We start from the raw sequence: 15504 nt of genomic DNA, 5'->3' as shown, positions 1-15504 counted from the left end.
GGTGGCTAAGAAAAGTTGGCATGCCCCTAAAGACTCTTACAAATTTTTATAGATGCACCATAGAAAGCATCCTATCTCGATGCATTACTGCATGGTATGGCAACTGCTCTTGCCAAGACAGAAAGAAACGACAGACAGTTGTGAATGTAGCTGAGTCCATCATGCAAACCTGCCTTCCATCCACTGACTTCATCTATACTTCCTGCTGCATTGGAAAATCAACCAATATCTCCCCACCCCAGTTATATTCCCTTACACCCTCTTCCATCAGGCAGACAGATTCAAGAACTCTGGGGGAAGCTAGAGAAGAGACTGCTGAGCCTCTTGTTGAGATATTTGTATCACTGATAGTCACAGATGGGGTGCCGGAGGACTGGAGGTTGGCAAACGTGGTACCACTGTTTAAGAAGGACGGTAAGGACAAGCCAGGGAACTATAGGCCGGTGAGCCTGACCTCAGTGGTGGGCATGTTGTTGGAGGGAATCCTGAGGGACAGGATGTACATGTATTTGGAAAGGCAAGGACTGATTAGGGATAGTCAACATGGCTTTGTGGGAGGGAAATCATGTCTCACAATCTTGATTGAGTTTTTTGAAGTAACAAAGAAGATCGATGAGGGCAGAGCAATAGATGTGATCTATATGGACTTCAGTAAGACGTTCGACAAGGTTCCCCATGGGAGACTGATTAGCAAGGTTAGATCTCATGGAATACAGGGAGAACTAGCCATTTGAATACAGAACTGGCTCAAAGGTAGAAGATAGAGGTTGGTGGTGGAGGGTTGTTTTTCAGACTGGAGGCCTGTGACCAGTGGAGTGCCACAAGGATCAGTGCTGGATCCTCTACTTTTTGTCATTTACATAAATGATTTGGATGCGAGCATAAGAGGTACAGTTAGTAAGTTTTCAGATGATACCAAAATTGGAGGTGTAGTGGACAGCAAAGAGGGTTACCTCAGATTACAACAGGATCTTGACCAGATGGGTCAATTTGCTGAGAAGTGGCAGATGGTGTTTAATTCAGATAAATGCGAGGTGCTGCATTTTGGGAAAGCAAATCTTAGCAGGAGATATCCACTTAATGGTAAGGTCCGAGGGAGTGTTGCTGAACAAAGAGACCTTGGAGTGCAGGTTCATAGTTCCTTGAAAGTGGAGTCGCAGGTAGACGTAGTTTGGTATGCTTTCTTTAATTGGTCAGAGCATTGAGTCCAGGAGTTGGGAGGTCATGTTGTGGCTGTACAGGACATTGGTTAGGCCACTGTTGGAATATTGCAATTCTAGTCTCCTTCCTACCGGAAAGATATTGTGAAACTTGAAAGAGTTCAGAAAAGACTTACAAGGATGTTGGCTGAAAATGTGTTGCTAGAAAAGCGCAGCAGGTCAGGCAGCATCCAGGGAACAGGAGAATCGACGTTTTGGGCAAAAGCCCTTCTTCAGGCTTATGCCCGAAACGTCGATTCTCCTGTTCCCTGGATGCTGCCTGACCTGCTGCGCTTTTCCAGCAACACATTTTCAGCTCTGATCTCCAGCGTCTGCAGACCTCACCTTCTCCTTACAAGGATGTTGCCAGGGTTGGAGGATTTGAGCCATAGGGAAAGGCTGAACAGGCTGGGGCTGTTTTCCCTGGAGCGTCGGAGGCTGAGGGGTGACTTTATAGAGGTTTACAAAATTATGTGGGGCATGGATAGGATAAATAGACAAAGTCTTTTCCCTGGGGTCGGGGAGTCCAGAACTAGAGGGCATAGGTTTAGGGTGAGAGGGGAAAGATATAAAAGAGACCTAAGGGGCAAAGTTTTCATGCAGAGGGTGTTATGTGCATGGAATGAGCTGCCAGAGGATGTGGTGGAGGCTGGTACATTTGCAACATTTAAGAGGCATTTGGATGGGTATATGAATAGGAAGGGTTTGGAGGGATATGGGCCGGGTGCTGGCAGGTGGGACTAGATTGGGTTGGGATATCTGGTCGGCATGGACGGGTTGGACTGAAGGGTCTGTTTCCAAGCTGTACATTTCTATGACTCTATAATAGTTTCTTCCCTGCTGTTATCAGGTTTTTGAATGGACTCCATTAATGTCAATGTTGATCTCTCTCTGCACCTTCTTGGCAGTTGTAACATTATATCCTGCGCTCTGTTCTGTTGTTACCCTGATGCAGTTGTATCATACGATCTGCCTATACGTCATGTAAGACAACACTTTTCATTGTACCTTGGTATGTGTGGCAGGAATAAATCAAACCAACTAAGGGTCAATGATGAGAAATAACTTAAAAAAAAAACGTGCGTTTTGTGGTAGGCTATACACTGTAAAGTTGTTACACGTTAATGCAAGCCATAATGTCTTTGAAACTCAAGGAAGTGAGATACATTTGTAAAAGTAATTCACTTCTTCAAAGGAAAACTGCTTTAAGAAAGGAGTGGCATGTAATTACAAATCAGAGCAACACATCAAACTCCATGGCAAAAGTCCACCTTTTCACATAATTGAATCCTAAATGAGTACACTGACCTTGAGCTTTCCGGAATTCTTCCAAGCTGCTCTTTCCTCTTCGCTGAATTGAAATGAAAGTGTTGAAACAGCTTGTGTGTATAATAAATTGTACAACACTTTCACAATGCAGGTAAAATGTTCTGTTAAACAAAAAACATGGTTACAAGAAAACTTCTCGACATCTGCTTTTGATGTAGAATAACACTTTAGATTGCAGACTAAAGAAATAGAAAATACACATCATATATTTTCCCAAGGGCATGAACTGGAAGCACACACAGACTTTATCAGAAGCACACATTACCACAATGAATAAAAGTTGAATGTACTGCAATGATTTCTATGAAACACAAAACAGTACTTAGGGAGAAATATTGTGGCATTCATGATTTTGAAACAAGCCCTGAAGCAAAGGTTCAAATAGTCGGACACTGGACAACTGAAAACGACTTATTTAATGGACATTTGAGACAACTAATTAAGCATTTGGTTCAATCTTGCCTAATGAATCTTGTAAGTGGACCAGCCTTTTGTGTCACGATCAGTTCCATCTCTTCTGCTGCATTTTCTCTCCTAACCACAGAGTAGAACTGGAACAAAGAATGTTTCATATATCCCATAGAGAGAGAGAGAGAGAGAGAGAGAGAGAGAGACAGGCAGAGCTGGACAATCTGAGAAGCAGGCTCTGAATTTCATCTTTGCTGCACTTTTCAATATCATAAACCATATCTCCAATGTATATTCTCAATTCCTAAAATGCCATCAAATAATGGTGGAACTGTAATTTTGCATTTGATAAAGAAGACAGGGCAGATAGTTATCAGAGTAATATGAGTATAACTCTGTTCGAATGCGACAGACTCGTTCCGCATTCAGCAAAAGACAGCCCTTCCAGTTCATGAAAGGGGACATTTTTGTACACTAACATTTGGGAAATGACAGAAACTTTTCCCAGCTAGAATTTAACACTCGTCATCATGGTGAATGTGGTGGTGAGAGTTATTCAATCAGGCAAAGAGCAGCAGTTGGGGATCAAGCTACTTTTCCACCTCTGTCCAAATTAATTCCATGAAGGGAAGGCCTGTGGATGGCCTTCACACCCTGCTGCCAACTCATGCATGTAAATGGGAGTTAGTGCAACTTAAGGGCTTCATCCTGCTCCCACTGGCATTTACCCAGCAGGCTTGCCATGTGTTTACATGCTGCCAGTGAGGTGTGTCTCTTGTTCAAAGGCCCAATTGAGGGACCCAGCATCCGAATGGGGCAGGGACCACGTAACCTCTGCCTTTGATGTTCACCCCCAATATCCACCTGCAATTGTTCACTTGAGATTTGGGATCTGGTAAATGGATGACGGATGCCATACTGATAGCAGACACCACTTTGCTGATGGCCCTTGGCCAGCAGTTTTTCAAGAGACTGGATTGCACTCCCAAGGTCCTTCATTACAGAAAAGGTCCACTACTCTCCAATTAGGTGTCAAGCAATAATTAATAAGACAGGCATCCTCTATAAGAGGCAAGGCAATGCTCTTGCTGGCTCTTCAGAAGGTGGGCAAGATCCCCATTGTCTCAATTACGTACTACTCTATATGTTGCTTAGACTGACACAGAAGTTTGATGTGGCTGATAGCCTTCCCTCTGACTGAACTGGTTCCAGTTAGACTCCAGGAATGTGCAGAATTATTAAAAAGCTTCCCCAGGACTTGTATTATTGTTATGCCTGGCATGACAACTTGGTCATGTACACAGATAGCCCCTAAAACACCAGTGTTTGTTCAACAGGTACAGATATCTACATTCATAGAGTCATAGAGATGTACAGCATGGAAACAGTCCCTTCGGTCCAACTCGTCCATGCCGACCAGATATCCCAACCCATTCTAGTCCCACTGCCAGTACCTGGCCCATATCCCTCCAAACCCTTCCTATTCATATACCCATCCAAATGCCTCTCAAATGTTGCAATTGTACCACCCTCCAACACATCCTCTGGCAGCTCATTCCATACATGTACCACCCTCTGCGTGAAAACGTTTCCCCTTAGGTCTATTTCATATATTTCCCCCCTCACCAAAAACCTATGCCCTCTAGTTCTGGACTCCCCAACCCCAGGGAAAAGACTTGGTCTATTTATCCTATCCTTGCCCCTCATAATTTTGTAAACCTCTATAAGGTCACCCCTCAGCCTCCGACGCTCCAGGGAAAACAGCCCCAGCCTGTTCAGCCTCTCCGTATAGCTCAAATACTCCAACCCTGGCAACATCCTTGTAAATCTTTTCTGAACTCGATTTCAAGTTTCACAATATCTTTCCGATAGGAAGGAGACCAGAACTGCACACAATATTCCAACAGTGGCCTAACCAATGTCCTGTACAGCCACAACATGACCTCCCAACTCCTGTACTCAATACTCTGACCAATAAAGGAAAGCATACCAAACGCCTTCTTCACTACGTCTACCTGCGACTCCACTTTCAAGGAGCTATGAACCTGCACTCCAAGGTCTATTCGTTCAGCAACACACCCTAGGACCTTACCATTAAGTAGATATCTCCTGCTAAGATTTGCTTTCTAAAAATGCAGCATCTCGCATTTATCTGAATTAAACTCCATCTGCCACTTCTCAGCCCATTGGCCCATCTGGTCAAGATCCTGGTGTAATCTGAGGTAACCTTCTTTGCTGTCCACTACACCTCCAATTTTGGTGTCATCTGCAAATTTACCAACTATACCTCTTATGCTCGCATCCAAATCATTTATGTAAATGACAAAAAGTAGAGGACCCAGCAACGATCCTAGTCGCACTCCACTGGTCACAGGCCTACAGTCTGAAAAACAACCCTCCACCACCACCCTCTGTCTTCTACCTTTGAACCAGTTCTGTATCTAAATGGCTAGTTCTCCCTGTATTCCATGAGATCTAACTTTGCTAATCAGTCTCCCATGGGGAACCTTGTCCTACGCCTTACTGAAGTCCATATAGATCACATCTACTGCTCTGCCCTCATTAATCTTCTTTGTTACTTCTTCAGAAAACTCAAGTTTGTGAGACATGATTTCCCTCGCACAAAGCCATGTTGACTATCCCTAATCAGTCCTTGCCTTTCCAAACACATGTACATCCCCTCCCTCAAGATTCCCTCCAACAACTTGCCCACCACTGAGGTCAGGCTCACCGGTCTATAGTTCCCTGGCTTGTCTTTACTGCAAATAACACCCTGTAAACATAAAGTTCCCATTGCGTATTGTAAATAAAAGTACAGATGAAAACAAATGTTGTGTCACAAAGGGAAAAGTTGAAGAAATGCTTAAAAGTTAGATTAACAATCATTTGTTTTCAAGAGGTTGCAACAAAAAAAAGAGAGAAGGGAAGCGAGGTTTCACAAAATGTCAGAAGCAGTTGATCACTCAACTGTGGATGAAGAAAAGGTGGCAGGTTAAATGCACTAAAAGCCAGATTTAGACAGATGCAGCAGAGAACACATTAATAACAGTATGCAGATGCAAAGCAGAGCAAGCTTATGGTGAGATTTGACAAACTGATAAGAAAATTAAAGTACAGTTAATACATTTGAAGTTTGTTCTGAAGGAGGGTCACTGGACCTGAAATGTTAACTCTGATTTCTCTCCACAGATGCTGCCAGACCTGCTGAGTTTTTTTTAGTAATTTCTGTTTTTGTTTGTGAAGTTTGGAACATGTAAATCATTAAGGATGGAAGCCACAGGCAAGCAAAACAGGACTTGAAAGCAATGTTCGGGACAAACTGATGAGCAAAACTGGAAAAGGTCTCCAAAGAGAATGATGAAGGGGAGATTTAATAGGCCTACTCAAAATTATGAAGTGTTTGATAAAGTAAAGAAAAACTCTTTCCATGGCAGAAGCCCAATAGACAGAACAGGCAGATTCAAAGTAATTGGCATAACAATCAAAAGGAGAGAATGGAACTTGTTTTTACAAATGTTACAGGTGATGGTTATCTAGAACATGTTGCCCAAAAAAATGATGGGAGGAGGTTCAAATACAATTTTCAAAAGGGAATCAAATATATATTTGAAAAGGGTTCTGGGGAAAAGAGAAAGAGAGTGTGACATCTGGATAGAATCAGGAGTTACAATCAGTCAAACTGCCATCAGGTTGTGCTCTAAAGCTTTAGAGATTATGGAGGCTGCATTACTATCAAGAATAATTGAGTTTGGAGTCATGAACAATGTTCTCCACAGTAGAAAGGTTAAAGTAAGTGTTGATTTTGGCTTAGCTGTGGAAACAGTACAATGTATTGTTTAATGTATTATTTTGAGTTGAGCACAAAACATGAATAATAATGATGGAGTGAGTGACTTTCTCGGTATGTCTTCATGACAGTGCAGCATTGAAGGGTCAATAGCGAGACTTGATTTTCCTGCAAGGATTGAATCAATTTCCTGTGAGAGCAATATTAGTCACTAATCTGGTATAGCATTTCTCTGCACTCAAAAGAGATCATTTTAAAGCCAACCGGGTCGGTGTGGACTTGTTGGGCTGAAGGGCTTGTTTCCACACTGTAAGTAATTTAATCTAATCTAATCAAAAAAGACATCTCATAAATCATGACAAAAAACATTAATAAGTACAGATAAAATTCAGTTATTCAACTGCCAGCTAGGTAATATTCATGAATGAGGAGTCATCAGGCTTGCAAAATAAAACTTTAATTAGAATATTTTTTCACCAAATTTAAGCATGGCTGGTGAAGAGACACACTTTTGCCTGCTACATAAAAACAGAAAACAGGAGCCAGAGCAGATGTTCAGCCCATTGAGCCCACTCTGCGCTTCACCATGATCATGGCTGATCCTATACCTCAACATCATACTCCCATTGCTCCTCATATCCCCTCTCAATATCTTTAGACTCTAGAAATCTATTTCTTTTTAAAATATATTTAGTTATTTCACCTCCATAGCCTTCTGTGGTAAAGAATTCAACAGGTTTATTGCTTTCTGAGAGAAAAAAATTCTCCTCATCTCAGTCCAAAATAGGCTACTGCATATTCTAAGACCCTTGTTCTGGACCCTTAGCCAGGAAAATATAACACCTGTCTCCAGACTGTCCCTCATGTCAAGTTGAGCAACCCTGGAAACATGAATGCAAGCATATACAGATACTTTGTTCTGGTAATGCTTTATATCATAGAATCATAGAATCCAGACAGTGTGGAAAGAGGCCATTAGGCCCAAGTCCATATCGACGCACCAAAGAGTATCCCTCCCAGACCCATTCCCCTATCGCTATTACTCTCCATTTATCTGACTAATGAACCAGCCTACACATCCCTGAACACTATTGGCAATTTTAGCTTGGCCAATTCACCTAACCTGCACATCTTTGGACTGAGAGAGAAAACTGGAGCACCTGGAGGAAACCCAGGCAGACACATGGAGAATTTGCAAACTCCACACAGACATAAAATCATAGTGAACAGGAGCCAGAGCAAATGAGGCTGGAATTGAACCTGGGTACCTGGCGCTGTGAAGTAGCAGTACTAACCACTGAGCCACTATACTGGAAAATATAATAATGGTCAGGTCCTAAAAAATATTTTCCTAAAGAAGGGCACAACAGCTGACACTAGCATCTCAGTTATACTAAGCTGAAGACAGCATTTATGTGTATATTTCGTTCTTCTAAATTCTAGTGAGTGTAGACCCAGATTCCTCAAATGACAAACCAGTCATCCATTTCTTTTAGAGAAATTCCCAACAAAAAATTATTGTCAATCTAGTAATTTTAGATAGGCCATTAGTTTGGCTAGTATGGGAAATGGCCAGAGAAAATGTGAGGAAAGACAGAGAATCGGAGGAATGCTTTTCTCAGGTTAAGTTCTAGACCCATTACTGATCAGATGAAACAATTTTACTTCATGCATGATCCAAGAAAATTCAATGCCAGCAACAAACAACAGAAGTGGAAATGTCACTCTTAGATAAATCAGGCATGTCACTCGCTTTAACAAGCAGAGAAATTCATTATGAAAATATAAATTGAATAGCAGAATAAGCATTTAATTAAGAGTTTACATGATTACCATAAATTAAAAATGGTTTCCAAGTGATGTTTCATGGGGAAATGCTGTAATGCACTTCCCAGAAGGTGGTGAGACCAACTTAATTATTGAAATGCTGAAACATGTTATTAAATGCAATAATGCTGAAGTTATCAAAACACTATGCTCCTCCACCTTCAAACCAGACAAAATACCCAGGAATGTCAACCTTCTAAATCAGGTAATGGAAAGGACAACGCATTTCTATCACAAAGGAAAATTACAAACGTGAACTTTAACATAGGCATTATATCCCTCTGATAGCTAGTTGTATTTAACATTGTTTCTATCAGCCAAATATTATCTAGCTCAACAGGTCATGTTCAATGGAGCAACCTTACTGCATTCCAAAATCTGTAGCACACTCCATTATGTTGGAGACACAGTATGGGTATGTGCCAGTGTGACATCACCATGGCAACAAGGTCACAGATTTTGAAGTGACTTAGCCTGTTCATACTTCATTGCCTCCAAACGTATTTTCTGAAACTTGCTCCAGAGGTGGTGTCCATACATCCTGTGATATCCTTCGAATTATATAAGAAACATAAAAAGTATACACTAATTTTTTTATGTTGATTTTAGCATAGCATAACTGAGATGCTGCAGCTCTTGTAACCCTCCTTAAAAAAATATTTTTTAGGACCTAACCAATATTATTTTTTTCCTTATATAAAACACTACCATAACAAAGTATCTGTATATGCCTGCATTCATGTTTCCAGAGTTACCCTACTTGTTTTATCTCCACATAGAGATCACTATTTGTTGCTGGATCTGTTGGTATATATTTTATTCACGTGTCATCGAATCTTGTAATCTGCACAACTGGATGCTGTACTAACACCCGAAATGAACAAATAAATATTTTGCAAAGATTTATACCAATAATTATAAAAGAAAAAAAATCGTATCACGTAAAACTCATACGTAAGTGCGGGAAAGAGAAGATATAACTAAATATTTGGAAAATTCATTGCACAAATCTTTTTATTATTTCACTTTTTAAAAAATTAGTTTATTACTTTAATAGGACATACTTTTTAATCCTTCTGTATTTTATTTTTGCTTACAATATTTTAACTTCAATTAGTATCTGTTCACAGCTAATTAAAACCATATTTTTTTTAAGTGAGGGATTAAGTATACAGCCCTTTTCACTTCCAATCAAATTCATTTTGGACTGACTGGATGAATATGTCCACTTTTTCTCAGCTGACAGTGTCCTGAACAAAATCAACTCCGATAGTGGACATTATCTAATGGTATAAAGTACTAATAATGTAGTACAGAACTGAAAATCTCATCCTGAAAAGTCAGAACACTAGTTGTTTTCCAAAATTAGTGTTATATCAGAATAATTGGGACTGTTCTTTGAAATTAGGGCAATATACAATGTGAGAAGAGAAAGTTTTTATCTGTCTCTGAATTGTGAACACCAAATAAAGTTCCATTTCTATTTGGCATCCCAAACTTTGATCAATTCTGAAGTTCATACAAAAAATTAAAGTCTCAAAACAACTAAGTGTAACAATACTCAGCAAAAGACAGAAGCTTTGCAGTAACAGGGACTTGCCGAACATGCATAAATATAAATGTAAAATGCCTATGAGAAACAATGCCCCTGCAATGCAAAGCATACGTTAGTATATAAATATACTCATCTTTTAGCTGAGATGTAGACCTAAAGTCCAACAGGTTTCTTGGGTGAACATAAAAGATCCCATGGCATTATTTCAAAAAAGTGCTAGGGCTCATTCCCAATGTCCAGGCTAATAAGTATCCCTCAATTAATTACATAAAAACTGATTATTATACTGCTGTTTGTGGGCTTTTTATTTTACACAAATTGGTAATCACATTTCCTACATTAGAAGAGCAGCTACACTTCCAAATCTGCTTCACCGCCCATTAAATGCTTCAAGGTATCATGAGGTCTTGGAAGATCTTTAAAAATGTAAATTCTTCTCTTATCACTTTCCACTAAAAAATGCTTGATGTAGCTTAACAGTACCAACATTCACTCTCCTGTAAGATAACGTTTTAATCGGAATGAAGAGTTTAAGTATAAAGCTAATCAACACAACTAACTAGATATTTACAAATGTACAAATACAGTGTCATGATATCAAAAGATTTTCAAAATTTTATTTTCAATGAAGTTCACCTGGTTCATTTAGGTTTCCCTTCCAAGATAATATATCCTAAAAGTCGTCCTCCAATTATTTAAACTTTTTAATCTTACGTGCCAGACCTTTGGATCTGTAGCTGGACTTTGTGTTTCCTTTTTTGAGTTGAGCCAAAGGTCAAGTGAAGCTGTGAGTTTTATTTCACTGACTTTTCTCCAGCAACCATACTTCAAACATTGTACTAAGTGAGTATCACCTGATTCTGATGACAGTACATCTACAGTTATTATAGGTTACACAAAAAGTGCAGTTAGGCATACAGCATGTCTGCAGACAGTTGTTGCCAAGGCTTTTTTTGTTTACTCATTTGATTCTTCTCCCATTTTTCACCTCTCCAGCTACTCACCCCCCATCAACATTCATGTTTTAGTGCCAACAAATGTTCTGACCTCCATCAAGGAGTCCTTTCTCAAATAAAACACTCAATTTGCAGCTGTGATGCTTTGTGATGAGATGAGATCAGATCAATTTTCTTTCACTGAATGAGCACTGAAACAGCATTCACTTTGGCTTAATCAATGCAGGATTGAAAAAAATCTACCAATTCTCATCCATCTGCGAGCAAGACAACGTGACTCCCATGGTCCCAATAAGCGGAAAAAGAATGGCCGAGTTCTCTTCTGCCAAATGCTGATCTTTATTTCCAAATAAGCCAAATATTTGATGATTTCATTCACATGGTACAATTTTATTCAATACATACCCACATGCAAATTCAACATATGTAACAGATTTCTTTCAAATTAGCAACTAATTTTTATCCATGGGAGTTTCCAATTTTAGTTTACTGTTTAAAATAAACTGAATAGATTCTTTTGGATTTGATAACTATAACCAAAGACCTTTGTGAGTTGGTATTCATCACACATTCTTCTCAGCCTCAGGCTGTGTGTTGACATTACATGTCGCATCCAGTAAGCACTACTGTAATTATCATTTTTTGTGTACAGTCTCTTATTATACATGATTGCTGCAATTGTGACTGCTAAAATTCAATGTAAATTGCTATCTTTATCCCTCAGGCACTGAGCTAAGATTGAAGGATCACTCAGATCACAGTACTGTTAACAGCTGAAGGTCATTGAAAGGACATTATTTCACAAATAAAAAAAAACAGCTTTCTATGCCTCGTGTCCTCTTTGTATTAGCAAGCTGATAACAAGGTAAAGGAATAGACGATACTGATAAGTATGCCAAGCTCCTACTAAAAATCTTTTCAGTGCAGAGTTGTGCATGTAGATAAAGTGTCATTAATTTGCTACATGAAAGCATGCTCTAGTTGATTGTTACACTGAAGATTTGATGACAGTCTATCTGGCCTTACAAAAATGTCCACTGAAAGGCTCTATGCAAAACCTCAAAAGATATAAAAAGTAAACCTACCCTTGTGTAATTCTTGTGGCATAGTTAAAACAAGGATGAGCAAGAGAGATGAAACATCCCGGTACAATAATGGTACCTCTGGTTTCTCATCATCACATATTCTGAAAGCAGAAATTAAAGAGTTACACAAAAGACAGTTGGTTGAAAAGTTGTTTTATGCAAACTGATACATTTTGTGTTTCCATTGTGAATCTCAACACTCATTGCCTAGTTATTGTATTTTTCAGAATTCATCCAGATTTCATCTGTTTGAAATTAATTCCATTATGCAGTTCACCTGAGATTGAAAGAAATCATTTCCCACGTGAAAGGCAAACTCAAGAAAACAAAGTAGCCCACAAACGTGATAACTTCACAATAATTTCTGATTTAGATACAATTACTAAATAAAGCCCTTTACCACACTTCAAAATAACATGTTGCAAATGTTGAACGATACTTGCTCTCCTGCTGAGTTATCAATGGAATTTAAAAACCCTTCATTAGTTATCAAAATCTACACACGAATGTTAAGATTGTATCAGATTTCAGTTACCGATGAACTCCCAAATTAGTAAAATTAGCAAGTGGCTTAATTGATTGAGCAGTTGGCACCACAAACCAGCTTAAGCATCTAAGATCTTACCACTTTGGAAGTGGCAAAATGGTTATGAAATTTTTTTTTGACCAGGTTCAGAAAAATTGAGGTCGAAAAATGCTCAGCATATCAAACCACTGATCGTGCCCTGGCAACAACCTGTCATCAACATATTTGATATAAACCAGCTAAGTTTCATTAGGAGAGGAAGATGTAGGGGAAAAGGTGGCAGAACAGAGGGGGAAAATGAGATTGAAAAGAAAGAGGTTAGGAATTGCAGGGGGGTAGGATGCAAAGGGTCCATGTGGTGAAACGGTTGCAAGAGATATGGGGACAGGCAGGTGGCTACCATAGGCATGGCATGGGATCACAAGAAGAATAGGGAACAGAGAGGCATGAATCTGGAGTTATAGGGAGAAAATCATGCACCTTTAATAAAATTCAAAATTTCATGACTTTTCCATGACCAATTTAAACTATATTATGAATATTTTTCCCCCATAAAAAACAATTCAAACTCTGATATTTGTAGTTTTTCATAAACATTGTTGAGTTACATTTTGTGTCAGTTATTCAATAACCTTAATTTCACACAAATCCATACCGTTTTATAGAATTCTTTTTGTTCCACAAAACGTGCTTATGGTGTCAAAAGTCTATTTACTTGTAAAAGAAAAGTAAAAAGCAACAAAGATCTGCCATAAAAACACATCAAATTCTGTTCGACTTTACTTTCATAAACAGACAAACAATCTTGCTCTACTACATCTGGAGAGGCATTGTGTGTGTTTTGCACAATCAGCATGTTTGTGTTCTTTCACCTTCTGCACAATCTGCTTCTCAATATTCTGCAAGGCTTAACTTCTCTTCAAGTGAAGTCACGTGTTTGATTTGGTGTGTCAGGTCAAGTATTTGGTATTCTAAAAATTCTGCTTTCTAAATCTGTATCAGGTTTCAGTGCTTTGATATCTACCTCAATTTGAAACACCTCTTTTTTCCAGCTTTGCACTTCTATCGTCTAGCCTCTCCATTTTTCCCTTCTGCTCTAGCATTCTTTTTTCTTGGCTGCATCTCCTTCCAGATATCTTTTATAGTGCTGTCTGGGAGTAACAGCTAATGGCAAAAGGGAATTTCAAGGAAACGAGAAAAGGAGACAAAAGACAGTGCAAAAGAGAGAGAGAATGGGGACAAGGGAGAGAAGACCGATGAGAGACAGAGACAGACAGAAGGGAGATGCGGGGGGCGGGGAGCGAGAGTGAGACAAAAGACAGAGAGAAGAAGGGAGATGAGTTTCCTCAACACTAACTGCCCTTCCACCTATCTTTATGCCACCTGCAAACTTAGTAACCATACCTACAGTTTCTCATCCAGTTCGTTAGTGTATAGGTATGGTCCCAACGCTGACCCCTGCGATCTCCACTAGTCATTGGCTGCCATCCTGAGAAAGACCCTTTTGACCCCATCTGCCAGTCAGTTAATCCTCTTTCCATGCCAGTATTTTGCCTCTAACGCCATGAACTCACCTCCTATTTAGTAGCCTCCAATGTGACATCCTCTCAAAGGCCTACCAATTTGCTTGTTAGATAAAGGAAGTAGTTGAAGAGCGTGGTGCTAGAAAAGCACAGCCGGTCAGGCAGCATCCTCCGTCAGGAATTCTGATGAAGGGCTTATATCCGAAACGTTGATTCTCCTGCTCCTCAGATGCCGCCCTGACCGGCTGTGTTTTCCCAGCATCACACTCTCAACTGTAATCTTCAGCATCTGCACTGCTCACCTTCTTCCAGATAAAGGAAGTATTTAATCCTTCACTTGGTTTGGCTTTATCTTGTTCATAGTTCTTTACCAATTTCAAACAATACATTTACTGTAATTTAGTTTGGGGGAGAGAAGGGAGACCCTTTTGATCAGGGAGATAATAGATATAGATAGAATAGAGTGGGGTAGAGATAAGAGAGGCGAGAGCGTGGAATTAGGGAAGTGTTAATGAAGGCAAGAGATTGGAGAGGTGAGGGGGAGAGAGTTCTAGAAATAAGAGGTGGGAAGAAGTAGCCATACGTATACATCAGAGACGGATAAATGTCTAACTATATTCTGAGTTACCACGGTTAATGGCATGGGAGATTGACTGGTCATTTATTAGATTTAGGAAGAGAACATGGAAGATATCATGAGGGTTTGCCACTGTAGAAATGCCTTCCCTTGGTGTTGAGAAAATTACTATGTGTGCAAACAAGAAAATCTAAAACAGTGGATCAGAGTCCTTTTCGGTGAGCTCACTCTGATTTTAAACCACATCATGGCTGTCACCACCCACGCGCTGGATATTGGTGTTGTAACCCCCTTCTTCTGGATGTTCGAGGAGCGGGAGAAGGTGAGTGTCACGGGTCGGGGGTGCAGGGAATGGTTACTTTCTCCTGGGGCAGTCCGGCAGACAATAGGAGTGGCGCGGTGGCTCAGTGGTTAGCACCGTTGCCTCACGGCGCCAGGGACCCGGATTCGATTCCCGCCTCTGGCGTCTGTCTGTGTGGAGTTTGCACATTCTCCCCATGTCTATGTGGGTTTCCTCCGGGTGCTCCGGTTTCATTCCACAGTCCAAAGATGTACAGGTTAAGGTGGATTGGCCATGCAAAATCGCCCATCATGTTCAGGGATGTGTAGGTTAGGGTGGATTGGCCATGCTAAATTACCCATAGTGCCCAGGGATGTGTAGGTTAGGGTGGATTAGCCATGCTAAATCGCCCTATCGTGTTCAGGGATGTGCAGGTCAGAGTGGATTGGCCA

The 15504-nt window shown here is 40.1% G+C and overlaps 1 protein-coding gene across 6 annotated transcripts in view; it reads right to left on the bottom strand.

Annotated features, from left to right (window-relative positions):
• Positions 1-15504, bottom strand: part of ubr3 (ubiquitin protein ligase E3 component n-recognin 3) — a 362318-nt gene that overhangs the window by 41274 nt on the left and 305540 nt on the right. For all 6 annotated transcript variants that reach the window (XM_043693674.2, XM_087989039.1, XM_043693675.2 and 3 more), the window contains 2 exons: positions 12147-12247; positions 2508-2629 (listed from right to left, as the gene is read on the bottom strand). In XM_043693674.2, coding sequence (XP_043549609.1) covers positions 2508-2629; positions 12147-12247 — 223 coding nt within the window. The remainder of the gene's footprint in view (positions 1-2507; positions 2630-12146; positions 12248-15504) is intronic.

The sequence above is a fragment of the Chiloscyllium plagiosum genome, unplaced genomic scaffold (assembly GCF_037043375.1).
Source record: "Chiloscyllium plagiosum isolate Xiang-an unplaced genomic scaffold, Cpla_swu_hap1 HiC_scaffold_7, whole genome shotgun sequence".
Lineage (NCBI taxonomy): Eukaryota > Metazoa > Chordata > Chondrichthyes > Orectolobiformes > Hemiscylliidae > Chiloscyllium > Chiloscyllium plagiosum.
Note: the sequence above shows the minus strand (reverse complement) of the source record. Positions and strands in the feature narration are given on the sequence as shown.